The sequence below is a fragment of the Sycon ciliatum genome, chromosome 6 (genome assembly GCF_964019385.1).
Source record: "Sycon ciliatum chromosome 6, ocSycCili1.1, whole genome shotgun sequence".
Classification (NCBI taxonomy): Eukaryota; Metazoa; Porifera; class Calcarea; order Leucosolenida; family Sycettidae; genus Sycon; species Sycon ciliatum.
The window spans coordinates 6,246,533-6,262,435 of NC_088648.1; the positions used below are offsets into that span (position 1 = coordinate 6,246,533).

Below are 15,903 nucleotides of genomic sequence, written 5' to 3' on the forward strand. Positions count from 1 at the left end.
TGCAGTGTTGTAGCAGCTGTTGGCTTGCAGTGGTGTGTCGTGAAGCGATCGCGGATGCGGTCATCGCGAGCGTCCTTCAAGTCGCCGTTGTCCGCGCCGCCGTAGAGACGACGCAGAAGTGACTCGTGCGCGGTCTCGGATGGCGACTGTGTGGCGCTTTGGAACATCGTTCGTCTGTGGACGACGTTGGACCTGGTGTTAAGTAAGCCGAGAGTTTCGTCTCCACTTCCTGAGATTTATCTCGATCGCCGGCGTTGTCGAACGTCAGCTGCTTGAACACAGTGGTCACCTGAGGACCCATTGTGTTCAGGACAGGTGCGACCAGTTCTGAACTGCGGAATCGCTCCAGTCCGTCGTCTCATTGAGTCGGATCAGAAAAATCCAATGTTCCCGGTGGCTGGAATCGAGCCATCCTGAAGTTGCAGACAAGGTTCGTTGCGGATCAATGTTATTTTTTTATCACGGATCCTGTTCACTGTGCCATGTAGCGGTAGCTACTTAGAGTAGTTTTTATTGCAAAAGGGGGAACATTATCGGTCACGGAAAAGCACAACTAACTACAAGGAGAGCAGAAACGAAGAGTGATTCCAATGGTGAATCACTGTGTAAAGAAGACAGAGAGCGGAATGGACGGCGGTGCGGCGTGCACACAACAGCGACCGGAAGCAGCGTGCCTAGTACGGGATGCCATGTATAGATGGAGCCCGAGGGCAGTGCACCCAGACATGAATATGCACGTGCACCCGAGTACTGCATTCAGTGCATGCGGGGACTGTGCCATAGAAGGGGACGGGTTAGTGATGCGCAGCCAGCAAGTGCAGCGGTACATGAATGCATGAGTCAACGGTACAGCAGGCAGGCTGCGGTTCTTATACAAGTACACACGTTAGATCAATGAGAGTGAGTGTAGGGAGTAGGAAGGAGAAACCAGGAGACAGACAATGATATGCCTAGGGATAGAGATCTGTCATGATGCTACTCATTACACTACATCTCCCTTAACGGAAAGAGTTGCAGGCCCAGGCAATGCTATGCCCATGGATAGACTTCTGTCATGATGTTACTTATTACACCACAATAATCATATGTAGGATCGTCCTCGCACCAGATGCAGCCCCTAAAAGGGCACCCATGAAATGGGCGGAGTGTGGATGGCTCATATGATAGTATGTATGATAGTTCATGCACAAAGTGGAGCCCATGAAATGGACGGAGTGTGTGCGGCACACGCATGAATTGCGATGTCCGTTTGCGGGCAGGAGTTGGAGCGTATGAGTGTGATGGCCGAAGGCCATGGTAGATTGCCAGATGGGAGGGGATAGTTGGCCCATGGTTGCCCAGCCTCCATGCTAAGTTGTGACATACTGCAATGCACGTGAATGACGCTGTTGTTGCTATCAGCACAGTTTGTTAGCACAATCCTAGCAAAGCAAATTAGTGTGCTGTTCAAAACAATCGGCAGCGGACCTAAGCAGGCGTGTGGGTACATGCACCCGCTCTCCTGGTCCAGAACCATCTTGTGCCAGTGCTGCCAGATCAGCCACCTCCCGCATCAGTCCAGGAGCGGGATGCGGATTGCAGTGTCTGGGGCTGGCCGTGACGATGATGCTAGCTGATGGAATGCCGGCAGTTTGAAATGAGACAGAACATCGGTGATCGGCTAACCTCTTGGTGATATCCCATAAGTGCTGTGTAAAATGTTCCGCGGGACGACGACGCTTGACGCAAAGAAGGTTTTCCCCAGGAAGTGGTCGGGTTTGGGTTGTGTGGGTTAGAGCGTAAACCGAACTGCAGCACTCGATCAAAGGAATATTGCCCTAACAACTGAATACCAAGTAGAGACTAGTCGGACGGGTGCACAGGGATGAGCGGAATGCATTGCATGTGTCCAGCTGTGTCAGCAATGCGCCCTGCCCTTACGCCATGATTGTTCACACTGCGTTGTCAATCCTGGAGCTGATTAATGGTGGATAATGCGAAGTTTACCATTCTTCTTCGGCACCACGCCAATACCCGAGTACTGGTATAATGGAAATAGAGGGGTGAAATAAGAGCCAAGGCCTCTCCTCGTGCACAACAATGTTGTTAGATGCTCAAATATGTACCCGCAATGTTCAGTAGATAAGGGGAGATTTGGTTTTGTCGCAGTCTGACGGCGACTAGTGAATCCTATGCGGAGTCCAGATTGTAAGCTCTTGCTCAGGCAGGAAGGGTATTCCTTGTCTGGATGATCAGTTAGGAGTCTAGTAAAGTGGAGAACATCAATGGGTGTGTGAATACTAGATACTCAGATATGTGCAAGGAATGTTCAGTAGATGAAGGAAGATTTGGGTCCATCACAGTCTTACGGTGAGCAATGCACCCTACTAGTATTTAGAATCCAGATTGTAAGTCCCTGCACACGCAGGAAGAGAATGGCTTGTTTGGATGATCAGTAAGCAGTCTAGTAAAGCTGACAGCATCAATGGGCGTGTGAATACAAGGCATATATAAATCAAGAGCAGGGTTGGCTGGGATGGTTAGTGAGATAAACTGTGTGTTACTACTGTCTGGACGTGCCTGCTTCAAACAAGGGCTGGTGGCGTGTCCTCCCGCCATGCTTGGGTCTAGATCTGGCAAGGTAACTTTGCTGCCTGACCGTTTGGCGGGTGGAGCTGATGTACTAGGCCAGTCACTGGCGGAGGTAGCAGCGCATGCCGAGTTTGGATGGCGGCCGTGACATTTCAGGCAGAGGTGCGCTCTCCAACACTCCCGTTGGCATCGGGTCCAGTTGTAGTACCGGAAAATTGGGGGCAGCTAACTCTATACACCACAGGTTCTACCTACATATCGGCTATGAAAATGCCAACCTTCAAATTGATAGATGACATCGCCGCTGAGTTGAGTAGCAAAAGGTCCTTCTTAAAAGTAAACGTAGGTGCTGAAGTGAAGACTGGTGTAAATGAGATAGTAAAGTATGTTTGGTTTACAAGGGTTTTTACATCACGGGCTACACCTAAAGAGATTTGACCTTTCCATGGGTGTCACAATAACGCCTCGCTATGAATGACAGCGCTTTCGAAACACAATCACAAACACTTATATATATTCAATGGACAAATGGCCTGCATGATATGGGAATGTACTGTCGTGGACATGGAAATCCGGTCGAATGACCGGGGCCGGCGCCCTCAGCGCCAACTATACGTTGCATGCGGTGCACATGCGACAACACGCTGTGGCGCATAAAATGAATGTGTTTACCGCTTACTGACGGCTGGATGGCCAGCGCCCTGGAGCCGCTAGCCGTGCGACCGGATTTCCATGTCCATGACAGTACCATGCAGTCAGTCATTTCCCAAAGTGTGCACACTCTTGGAGTGTGCACTCGGGACCAATACAGTGACAGAGATTTCTTGACTCACATTGTTCTTTACGGAGACCGTGTCGGGTTGGAGTTCTACTAGATACTTGACAACTTCCAGTTTTCCCCAGGAAGCAGCGAGATGAACAGGAAGCTCACCGTTCTGTGTGCAGGTAAAGACAAGACCAGACATTCATATGTGTTATCTATCTGTAGTCTGTATCTTACACAATTATGATGTATAACCTACTGTGACTAAAGTTTTACATGTTATATGTAGGTGCCCGGCACTAAGAATTATCAGCATGATTCTGACGGGTCATAATGTGCAAAAGTTAGCACAATAGTGACAGCTGTGATACTTGTCATGTCATGCTATGTATTATGCGTTACTCTTCAGCACGTGTAACCCTTACATAACGTGTAACTCTTACGTAATGTGTAACCCTTACGTAATGTGTAACCCTTACGTAATGTGTACACAGGTTTTGTGTATCGCAAAGTGTAGTACCTCTTTCGATTGGAGTCTGCTGATGCTACCTTTACAAAATTGATGATTCTCTTTCATATTGCTTGTCAATCAATAATACAATAGTATTATAATTCCTAAAGAACCCGAATACTACATGGTGTCAGAAGTTCTAGAAATTGCGGACTTACTACAATGTCAGGATTTGGGAGGTGCTTTATTGAGGTATCAGTGCGAGGCAGGAGAGTCACCAAAAGTCACAGGTACTTTTGCAGCAAATGATCGGCGGGATTGCTGTTGTTTCAGCCTGGTATTCCCCCACCAATAGACATACAGCTAGCACAGTGATCCTCAAGAGTGCTGTAAGAGTAACTGACTACAGTAAGGAAAGTCAATGGTAGAGATTGCTCAACTTACGTTGTTCTTTACAGAGATCGTGTCTGGTTGGAGATCTAGTAGATACTTGGTGACTTCCAGATGTCCAATGAAAGCAGCACGATGAACAGGAAGGTCACCGTCCTGTGTACAGGTAACACACAGGACCAGGTAATCCTATGCTTTATCCATCAGTAATGTACTAACTTTCAATATGATGTACAACTCACTGCCAAGAAAGGCAGCCGGATGTAGAATACTCTGAATATTAAAGTTAAGTCAGTTGACAAGTTGTTTGCCAGCAAGTACTAGAAAACTACAATGCATGTCTCAACACCGGGCAGGGGACTGGCCAATAGAAAAGACTTTCCCCTGGAACTAATGGCCCCTGCTTTGTCCCCAAGTTTCCCCAGGATGCAGGGTTGATCCTTAGTCAGTTGGTAAAAGGTTACAAGCCGGCATCTCTTGGTAGCATTTGTACATGCCTCTGCTTTTACCACAGTTGTGATGATATAGTTGTTTGCTAGTGAGTATATGCAGGGGGGGGGGGAGCCTAGTCAGTAACAGTTACTGACTTTACAGTTAACAGTTACAGTCAGTAGCAGTTACTGACAAAGTTACTAACTTTGTATGCCAGTGTATGAAGGGGTCCAGAATATGGAGAAATTCAGGCGGTAAGAGCTTCGACACCCACACTTAGAATTGTTTGTTAAGGCAGCCAAAGTTTCTTGCCGATATTGCTTTGCTAGCCAGTAGGTGTTTATTCTTTCCAGAACAGTGAGCAGTTTTGGTTCTGAGTGAGCTTGTAACTGGGTCCACGCGGTTTTCTGATGATAGTGTATATGCATACCTCTGAATGAACATTTTTGTGGTCATAAGTAGAATTAGCGAGGCGGACATTGCACATATCAAAAACGAAATAGAACATTAATTTTGGAGTTCTAGATTGCCTCAACCAATTTTCATGAGGACGTTCGTCTCCGACAATGGCCCACCATTCAGAACGTACAGTTTGCAACCATTGTGGAGCAGTACGGCATATATCACCACACCAGCAGTCCGCTGCATCCGCAGGGCAAAGACCTTGCCGAGCGTACGATCAGAGTCGGTCAAGTCGCTACTAGTGAAAGGGTCTGACACTTATGATACGCTGCTAAGCTATCGTTCAACACCTCTCGGATGCGGGTTCAGCCCAGCACAGCTTCTCATGGGCCGCCGTCTACGGTCCCAGAGAACACTCAGCTCCTCTCAGCATGAAAAATTGCAATTGCGGAACATGCTTTTCGTCCTTTTTGCTTCAACATGACACTGCAACACGGTCAAAACTCCACGCGATGGTGTAGATTGCCGCATGTCTATGCCCATAGCAGGTTACCGCGTCCCTAGCTCCGCCACACCACAGACATGGACAGACAGTAGAGCTGTGAGTATGTCTATGATTGTAAGGACTACACCAGGGAGTCGCGACTCGCGAGTGAAAGCCACCATTACCTCATCTGCACTAACGCTATGACTCGTCCATCATACAATCTACTACAGTAGAACCGGAAAGTTTGACGAACAAAAAGTTAAACATTTTTGCAATTTTGGCGTGATAACATACAGAAAGTTTAACAATGGCCACCTGGCCACCCAGAGCATGCATCAATAGATGCTCATCTTTACACACCGGGTTCGCCATAATGTTCCTTCAAATAAGGAAAAAAATGGTTGTTAAAACGTTAGACTTTGTGATTCGTTAGATTTTCCTGTTTTACAGTAAATGCACATGCAGTGAGTACTTGTACATACATATACTAGCGCTGCACGCTCACCAGTGTACTCACAAAACTGCAATGAAAACATCATTGCAAAGAGGTGCGTTCGGTACATTGGGGGGGGGGGGACCATGCAACAGGAACCCCCACCCTCAATGCGTACTCGTCTGCACTCATTTGCGAAAGTAGCACATTCTTGGGTTATGCACTCCTGATCATAACAGTGCCAGAGATTGCACTTAACTCACCCTGTCCTTCACAGAGACCATGTCGGGTTGGATGTCTAGTAGATACTTGACGACTTTCAGATGTCCATATGAAGCAGCTTTATGAACAGGAAAGTTACCGTACTGTGTGCAGGTAAAGACAAGACCAGCCATTCATATGTGTTATCTACAAGTATCTGCAGTCAGTATCTTACTTCCTACTGAAGTACATAGGATGTACAATCTACTGTCAGGAACGAGATTTTCATGCGGACTACTCTGATTGATCAATTGCCACTATTCCTGCTAGTTAGTGCTGGAAAAATCAAAGAAACACATTGGAGTCTCAGGATGAATGATATTGGATTCAAAACAAACACACACACGCACACACACACACACACACATCATGCAATGGAAAATGAACTGCATGGTGAACGGAATGTTCCATTCTACTACCAAAATATAACCATTACCTTATAGCATTCCGAATGATCTGTTGCACTACTAAGTGCATGGATAGTTTACCCACACAACCCCTTTCAACTGCAATGTACATGCCATCTATCACATTACATGGTCTCTTTGATATCAGACCAGGTACTGAAGTACACTCGAAACTGACTGGACTAGGAAACATGTAATGGTGTGAAATTGATACTCCAGTGTGCCCTACCCATTATACAATAGGGTGGATTACGGTAAAATGTTAGACTAGACGGTCACCAGTCAATTATCCACTGTTTACCTACATCCATTATTTCAAAATGATTCCCATGTACTTAGCATGAAACGGTCGCTTCCTATGATAAGTTTTACCCATGGTACTGACAACACAGTGTTTTCTACAAGTAATTTCAACATTGGCTTTTAAGTGGGAGCAAGCATATCATCGACATTGTGCAATAACCCATGGTAATCGATCTCAGTAACAATATGCTTTTGAGGCTCCGATCTCAGACAGAAGGCAACATGGTTTATGTCCATGGACTCTTTTGCAGTACAGGCAAAGTCAGGCGTCTTTGATTAGTACACGAGCCAATAGTGAGTCATTCCTCAATGTACAGACAGAGTGGCGAGCAACTTACCGAATCAGTCTTGTCCACTTTGGCTTTACACTTGACAAGGTGCTCGGCTATATCGACGTAACCCTGCGCACATGCCATCTGTAGTGGAGTGCACTTCCATACACTCTAGTAAGAACAACATAGGTAGTGTAGGCATGTGTACACCCACACACACCACACATGTACAGACCCCCAGCCCAACAACACGAACAAGTACACACATGCGCACAAACACATGCACACACACACACAAAAGCACACACACACATACACACGCACACACACACACACACACACACACACACACACACACACACACACACACACACACACATAAATACACACACACACACACATAAATACACACGCATGCACACAAATACACACACATACAACAAACAAACTCACACACACATACACAACACATGCACATACATCACACATGTACACAAGTATGCAGGAACGAATGTACACATGCAAACACACACACACACAAACACACCCCCACATGCACAAACACACATATGCACATTCACACACGCACATACACACCCACACACATACACACACACGCACACACGCACGCACACATTCACACACACACACACACACACACACACACACACACACACACACACACACACACACACACACACACACACACACACATACACGGACATACACACGCACGCGCACGCACACACACACGCACGCACACACACACACACACACACAGACATGCACAAGAATAGCTGCATTGTCGGTCGCAAAGGTATACAAAAGCACTCTGGTTGAAGAACATTGTTCAGAATGCATGGGCCTGTAGAAACGTGCCCTGCAAGTTGTGGATCTGATCTCTGCTAATTGGTATGTATACTGAAGATGTTCCACTGTATTATACCTATTGACTGAAGCCATACTAAACAATGGTCATTATCATGTACACTGTATCCCAAGCAAATTTTAATCTTGTAGAAAATGTCTGCAATGTACTGCTCGTTGTTGTCTGAACAATAGAAGTAGGGACTCTACTGACTCAATCAGTACCCTTGCAGGAAGCATACAAAGAGGTACTCAATAGGGGATAAGGCAGGGTAAGGGTAATGGATTGACATACATCATTACTTCACATACGGCAGGTCCATTAGTGACTTCGTTTTTTTAGGTAAACCCTATTTGAGTAAAAGGTCCATAATGATAAACCCTTTGGTATTTCAAGGTGGAGTACTCCTGACGCAGCTAGACATTGACCTACAAGTCCTGTTTGAGCAGAGTGACACCACCAGTATCACACACTTGCATCCACCCATTCTACTCAAACTGGCAATTGAGGAATGTCACACTGTTCTGACTACAGCAGTCAGTATCCTATAAAAGCATTTTGGATCAGGCAATGTCAAAAGTACTGCCAGGCGCAGAAGAACGAATCACCGAAGAACGACCAGGCTAGAATTTTACCAAACACAGCATACCAATGTATACACGGTAACTCAACTGTGCATAGACTGTAGTAAATGATAATAAGAACGGTCTAGGCTAGGAGGCTGCCACCCCCTCCCCCCCCCCCCCTCTCCTCACACCCAGTTCTTCGACGACCGACAGTACTGAAGCTAAATTTTTACACATATCTGACATAAAATCAGGCGACAGAACGAAAATATTTCAAAAACTTATTAAAATGATGTACCTCCTTACCCCGTAACACCCCCCCCCCCCCTCCCCTGTAGTGTTCACATATACATGTATGGACTGTCACACGCATGTATGCACGCGGCACCGTTTGTACTCCTATCCATTTACATATGCCGCTTCCCACACCTGTACCATGTGTACTGACAGTCGGTACGCACCGACTATGTACTCATGCATGCACACCATTACATTCTGTTGGCATCATATTATTGGAGAGCTTTCCGAAGCTAGTTGATGTTTGGAATAGAGCAAGAGAACAACATTACATTGGCGCTGCGAGCAAACGCCTGATCCTCGCCATGCCAATACTGCCACTACTGCCTCCGGAGCGATTGCAGGTCTACAGAAGCGTCTACGACGCTGTCGTCTGTTTTCCTACATGGAAGCGGAGGTTCTGAGTCTTGTTTGCCGCAGTCGGCATTTCGGACGCCACTCGCCAGAGAAACACCTTCCAGTATGTGGCCGGCAAGGACATTCAGCAGCTCGTCCCTACTTTAGCCAACACTTGCAACGAACTCGACAGCCTCATATCTGCCGTTGTCGACTATTTCCAGTCCAAGCAGAGCCCCAGCATGGCCCACTTCCATTATCGTCAGGTCACCCACCAGCCTGGCGAAACATTCGATCCGTTTTATGCTCGTTTGCTGGCATCGGCACAGACCTGCAGCTTTGCTGACAATGCCCAGCAGAAAGTCGCCCTCTGCGATCACATTGTGGCCGGATGCACGTCTGATCCGCTACGCAGGAAACTGCTGGAGACTGCGTCTCTCGACCTTGACAAAGCACTCAAAGCAGCCAGAGCCTTCAAATCGTCAGTGGAGCAGGCGACGGGGTTTCGGCGCACGCACGATTCCGTCAATGCCCTTCGTCATCAGCCAGTGTTCCACGACAGGAAAGCCGCCTGCTGCTACTGCTTCAGCTCCGTCGCGTCGACCAATGCAGTCTTCGCTACCTGCAGCTGTGAATCAGTGGTAGAACCAACCACCTGCCCCAGCCGCCACTCGTGCCCCTGGCCAGCAGGATTTCAACACATCGCACTGCTACCGTTGTGCATAGCAACGCCACTGGTGCTGTGATTCTGCTTGAGGGAAGCGCTGTCCCAAGTGTGGTAAGTGAGGCGGGCCACTTGGCCAAAGCTTGCTTGTCCAAGCAGTCGCAGAGTAGCCCAGCTTCAGTACACATGATGTCGGACCCACTGTACTCTCAGTCTCACAGAATGGACACCAGCTACACTTCAGTTTATGCTCCATACACTGCACCTACTACTCATACTAGCACAGCAGTCAATGAACAGAACCCAGTTTGCCTACAGCTGCCTGTCGTGTCCAGCAATTCTGCCAATCACAGTGTGACGCTGCCACCTTGAGCCGTCGGTCAAACGCCCCCAGCCTTACCCCTGGTCAGCACAATCTACGATACAACAAGCAGGTGCACAACAAGCTAGCACCACAGTGGGAACCCAACCCCTGGACGGACGAGCAGACCAAAAGTTCTCTTGCGACGATACTCAATGCCACAACTGGCCAAATGTCAACTCGTCACATGTCATTCGTGAAGCCCCCAATTGTCGTCACTCCGCCAGCCAATCACCAACTACCAGCTGAAACTGCTGCCACCGCACCACCTTCCTTTCCACCCAACGTCAACACTGGCACCCATCCAGTTCCTTGCCAGCAACCATCCCGCGCTGCCAAGTCTGCCCACAGCACTGTGACCCCTCCAACACCCTGATCTTCTATGACACTCACGTATACCCAGGTCAATTTCTGTTGAGAAAGGAGAGGAACTGCTCTAGTTTGCTCTATCTGTCTGATTCTCTTTATGCATTCTAGTTCATGCTTTCTCCCTACTGTTCGTTCGCTCTTTCTGCCATATCCGAATCTTCTTTTTACTAGTCTTTATCGATAGAACATTCCCTCTGCGTTGGGAGGGATGTAGTGTTCACATATACAGTCAGATCTCGCTTAACCGCACACATCCGTTTTCCACAAAAATATCCGGATAGGCAAGGGAACCGGATAATCGAAAACATGAACTGTATGTATGCATGGCGTGTGCGGTAAATTGGTAACGAGCGAATTTCTTCAGGATGGCGAGGGATCCGGATAAAAGAGGAACGGATAAGCGAGATCAGACTGTACATGTATGGACTGTCACACACATGTATGCAGACGGCACCGTTTGTGCTCCTATCCAATTACATATGGCGCTTCCAACGCGTGTAATGACAGCCGGTACGCACCGACTCTGTACGCGTGCACCATTTAATTCTGTTGCATATGACAGAGCTTTCCGGAGCTTTGATTTAGTTGTTGTTTGGACTAAAGCAATACAACAACATTACACCCCCCCCCTTACCTAACATTACAGCCCCCCCCCCCTGCCCCCCTTAACTTAAATTAACATAACACCCTCCCTTTTACGTAACATTATACCCCCCCCCCCCTCTCACCTAACATTACCCCCCCCCCCTCCTTACCTCCAAGAAAGACACAATCACATGCACAAATTGCACACATGCAAACACCTCGACATTCACATTTAAAGCCAGTCAGTGTAAGTTACCGAGCAGTGTGCTTAGTACCTGGGACGGTGTCAGGAATGCAAGTACACATACACACAGACCTACCACAGAGCGATACAACTGGTTGATGACTGTTTCTCCGCAACAGTCTGCAAGGATGCAGGCACACTCCAGATGGCCTTCATCGCAGGCCTTGAATAGCAACCGACCCTGGTATGCAGGAATGGTAAGAAAACCAAATCAAGCAACATACACATGCACGCAGTCACGCATGCACGCATGCACGCACACACACGCAATCACGCATGCACACACACACACACACACACACACACACACATACACATACACACATACACACACACATGAACATAGACACACATGACCAGACATATACACACGTAAACACACACACACTCCCACACACACGCACAGGCACACACACACACACACACACACACACATACATATACAAAAACACACAAGCATGATTGTATATTCAAACATTGATGTACATCCACTCCACACCCTTGTTCTTTCTCACAGACAACAACTGGTCACTTGGGTTTCCCTAGAAGGGGAGGGGGACAATCCAGTATTAAATAGTTATTGATATGACCACCAATGACACTGACTTGAATGTCTGGACCCTGGGTGGTTTTGGAGATGGTCCCACATAGTATAGACTGCTAGATCAGAGTGGGTCAGATAAAGGATTCACTGGTACTGTTAGGTTCACGATTTCACATATGCACGCACTCGCACACTCGTACGCACTCGCACCCTCGAACTCACCTTTACAGGCGCGCACTCACTTTCACTCTCGTACTCACCTTTTCGGGCGCGCACTCACTTTCACTCTCGTACTCACCTTTACAGGCGCGCACTCACTTTCACTCTCGTACTCACCTTTACAGGCGCGCACTCACTTTCACTCTCGTACTCACCTTTTCGGGCGCGCACTCACTTTCACTCTCGTACTCACCTTTTCAGGCGCGGACTTACCTTTGCTCTCGTACTCACCTTTACAGGCGCGAACTCACCTTTTAGGGCGCGCACTCACATTCACTCGACGTACTCACCTTCACAGCCTCGTACTCACCCTGGTTGCTTTTCCTAATCTTTTCTTTCTTTGGCCTGGGTAGCTGGACTCGCGCTTTAGCACATTTATCTCCATAGCTACCCAGGCCCTAGATAAGCTCTTGCTGGAGCATTTGCTCTGCCCCTTCTAGCCCTGTCTAGCCTTGTCTTGTTCACCTCTTCTTGTCTTGCTTGCCTGACATTATTCTATACGAACCTCTGAGATCCCTTGTCGTTGTCAACTAATACTTGGCCCGATCGTCTAAGCGTGACTGTACCAGTCCTAACATTGGCGCCCGATCTTTCGCTCGACCTCACGACCCTGAGAACCGTAAGTACCCCTGCTCTACCGACTGTATTGCATTTTACTTGTGTCTCGTTTCGTTTCGACTCGACTTCGTTCTCGTAGCACCTTGTTCGTCGTGTTAGCTTTCAATATTTGTATCGTTCCAAACTTTCGGTAGGCGCCCTTCTTGCATTTTACTTGTGTCTCGTTTCGGTTCAACTCGACTTAGTTCTTGTAGTACCTTGCTCGAAATTCTAGCTTACAAATCTTTGTGTCGTACCGAACTTTTGTTAGGTGCCATCTTTCTTTTTTCTATCATTCCAAACTTCTGTACCGTTCCAAAATTTATAAACGAAAATGACTGTTGATCCGTGTCGCATACCTGCTGGTAGTTTCCCTGTGTTTTCTGGCGCGCCTGGCGAAGATATCGAGGTCTTTTTTCTAGAGTTTGATTCGGCTTGCGAGGCGTATGGTTTTCCACCTGTCGAGCGCTCCGAAAATTTGTTAGATACCGATTTTGATCAAAGTTGTAGTTCACCTGTCGCCTCGTCCTCGAGACTTATGATTAATGATCGCGATGCACTGCGGTACCGATTCTTGCGCAAATCTTTGAGGAAAGAAGCATCGAGATTTCTGTTGGCCTGCGATAAATCGGTAGTCGAAGATTATGTACAATTGAGAACTGTGTTGGTTGATCATTTTTTGCCAAAAGAGAATTCGTCTTTGTTTCGAGTCAAATTGCGCCATCGTAGACGATCCCCAAACGAATGTTTGGTAAAACTCGCCACCGATATAAGACTAATGACTGCGCGTGCATATCCTTCTGCGACGTCGGAAGTAATCGACGACATCGCAAAAGAAGCGTTTATCGATGCTTTAGATCCGCCAATTAAAGATAAAGTAATCGATTTCGATCCACAGACACTTGACGCCGCGCAGCGTAGAGCTTTGGTAGTGGAAACAAACTTACAGAAGTCGAGTACGGTCCTCGCAGCTGCGGCCGCCGAATTTGCATCTGTTTCTCAAGTACGCGCACCATCGAAAAATTTTGACGAAGACGAACTTGTTGAGCGTGTAGCTGAGCGTGTTAGCAAAATTTTGTTGGAACACCAGAAACCGGCGAGTAGTCGACCACGCTCACCTTCGCCTGAGCGCCGAGATTTCAAACGTCCGCACAGCTCGGAATCGCGTAGCCAAATGGGGGATCGTAGGTCGGATCGTAGAATCAGTTTCCGCGAACCGCCTGTTTGTTTCTTTTGTCAGCGTCGAGGACACATTGAACGTGACTGTTTCACCAAAAAGCGTTCCCAAAACTCGCAACATTTTGGCGACCGCTCGGACTCACATAATTCTTTAAACCGCTTTTAGTGGCTGACGAGAGGCTGCCAACCACTTCGACTCCGATATCGAAAATCACCACCGATACGAACACTTTCGCCTCGACATATAAACCTTTTACTTTGTTACTGCCGTACTCTATCCTGTTATTTACGATGTTCCTCCATGCCGTTCATTCTGTTAAGTCGACTGTCACTCTGTTATTACCGTACTCGATCCTGTTCTTTACGATGCTTGTTCACGCCCTTAAATTTGTTACGTCGATTATTGTGAGATTTCCGTTCTTGTGCATTGCCTTAGTGTTACGCTTACTGGGGTTCGTGGTTTCTATTGTGAGGGGGGTTGTTTCCCCTGTGTTCACCCGAACTGCCCACTGCGTTCGTCGATATTGGACGAAAGGCTGCCATTTGCAAATAAAAATTTCCAGACGACAAAAAGGCAAAGGCGCAGTGGTAGCAGCTCTGGTGGACACGGGGGCAGCATTCACGGTAATTCGAAAAGATGTATTTGAAACATTTGCACCGATGACTACACTCGCGCCTCAGTCCACAGTTGGTATCGATGCACTCCAGAGCGCGACGGGGTCTTCGATTAAAGTACATGGGGTTGCGCAGGTTTGTATCGCATTCGACCATTCGACAGTAGTAAAGACTAAAGCTTTGGTAGTGGAGGGGGTAAAGGAGGAGGTGATTATTGGTGTAAACACGTTGACTGGCCATGGCATGAGCATTTCATTCGAGTCCGACCACACACTTACCGCGTATCGAAAATCGTTTCCGTTGCGTTCGAAGAGTTCCGTAATTCCAAAACACACCATCTCATCCTCATCACCTCTATTCCCAAAGCTTGACGATAATGTTCCGATAGAAGATAAGAGTTTGCTTAATAAGTTTAATTGGTCTGGTTGTGTGGGGGATAGCGCTGCGATTAAGCATTTACAACGACTTTTGTTAAGCATGCGATCGGTAATTGCGGTAGATGATAATGACGTTGGAAAGACAGACGAAATACATCACACTATTACACTTACCGACAATCGTCCGATCCGCCACAACGCCCGTCGATTATCACCGGATAAAGCGAAGCTGACTCGTAAATTAGTAGATGACATGTTGGAGCAAGATATAATCGAACCGAGTTCTTCACCGTGGGCAAGCCCAATTGTTTTAGCGAAGAAGGACGGAGGTGGGACACGATTTTGCGTTGATTATCGAAACTTGAATAACGTCACGCGAAAAGACGCTTTTCCTTTACCGCGCATCGATGACACGCTCGACGCATTGCACGGCGCAAAATACTTTTCGACTTTGGATTTGCAATCGGGTTATTGGCAAGTTTTGGTAGCGCCCGAAGATCGCGAAAAAACCGCTTTCGTCACGCCCCACGGTCTCTATCAGTTTCGCAGAATGCCTTTCGGACTACACCTTTGAAGCTCAACTCGCTGTATCTGTCATTCTTATGGCGGCAGATCATGCTGTGTTTGGCGGTAGGATTTGTTCTTACGATATGTTTTCGTGCTGGCGTTAAATGTCTCACTTACACCTCTGCCACTGATTCTACTATGCGGGATTATGCTGTTTTGGCGGTAGGACTTTGGCATAAAACTGCTTCTTTTGGGCCGGCATGGCATCATTGTTTCATTTCGTACCTGACGATGGCAATTTTGCCGAAACGTTGTACATAAAAGGAATCAGTTAGGTTTTGCAGTGCTGTGGGAATGGGTGTGTCCACCCTACTTCTCTCTAAGAATTAGTCAAGTTTCTGCA

The 15,903-nt window shown here is 47.3% G+C and overlaps 1 protein-coding gene across 2 annotated transcripts in view; it reads right to left on the reverse strand.

The window, feature by feature from the left end:
* The window catches only part of LOC135819246 (uncharacterized), a 44,968-nt gene that overhangs the window by 23,663 nt on the left and 5,402 nt on the right, over positions 1–15,903 (reverse strand). For both annotated transcript variants that reach the window (XM_065332417.1, XM_065332416.1), the window contains exons 3-7: positions 11,539–11,643; positions 7,239–7,343; positions 6,193–6,294; positions 4,230–4,331; positions 3,405–3,506 (exon numbers count right to left, since the gene is read on the reverse strand). In XM_065332417.1, the coding sequence (XP_065188489.1) occupies positions 3,405–3,506; positions 4,230–4,331; positions 6,193–6,294; positions 7,239–7,343; positions 11,539–11,643 (516 nt within the window). The remainder of the gene's footprint in view (positions 1–3,404; positions 3,507–4,229; positions 4,332–6,192; positions 6,295–7,238; positions 7,344–11,538; positions 11,644–15,903) is intronic.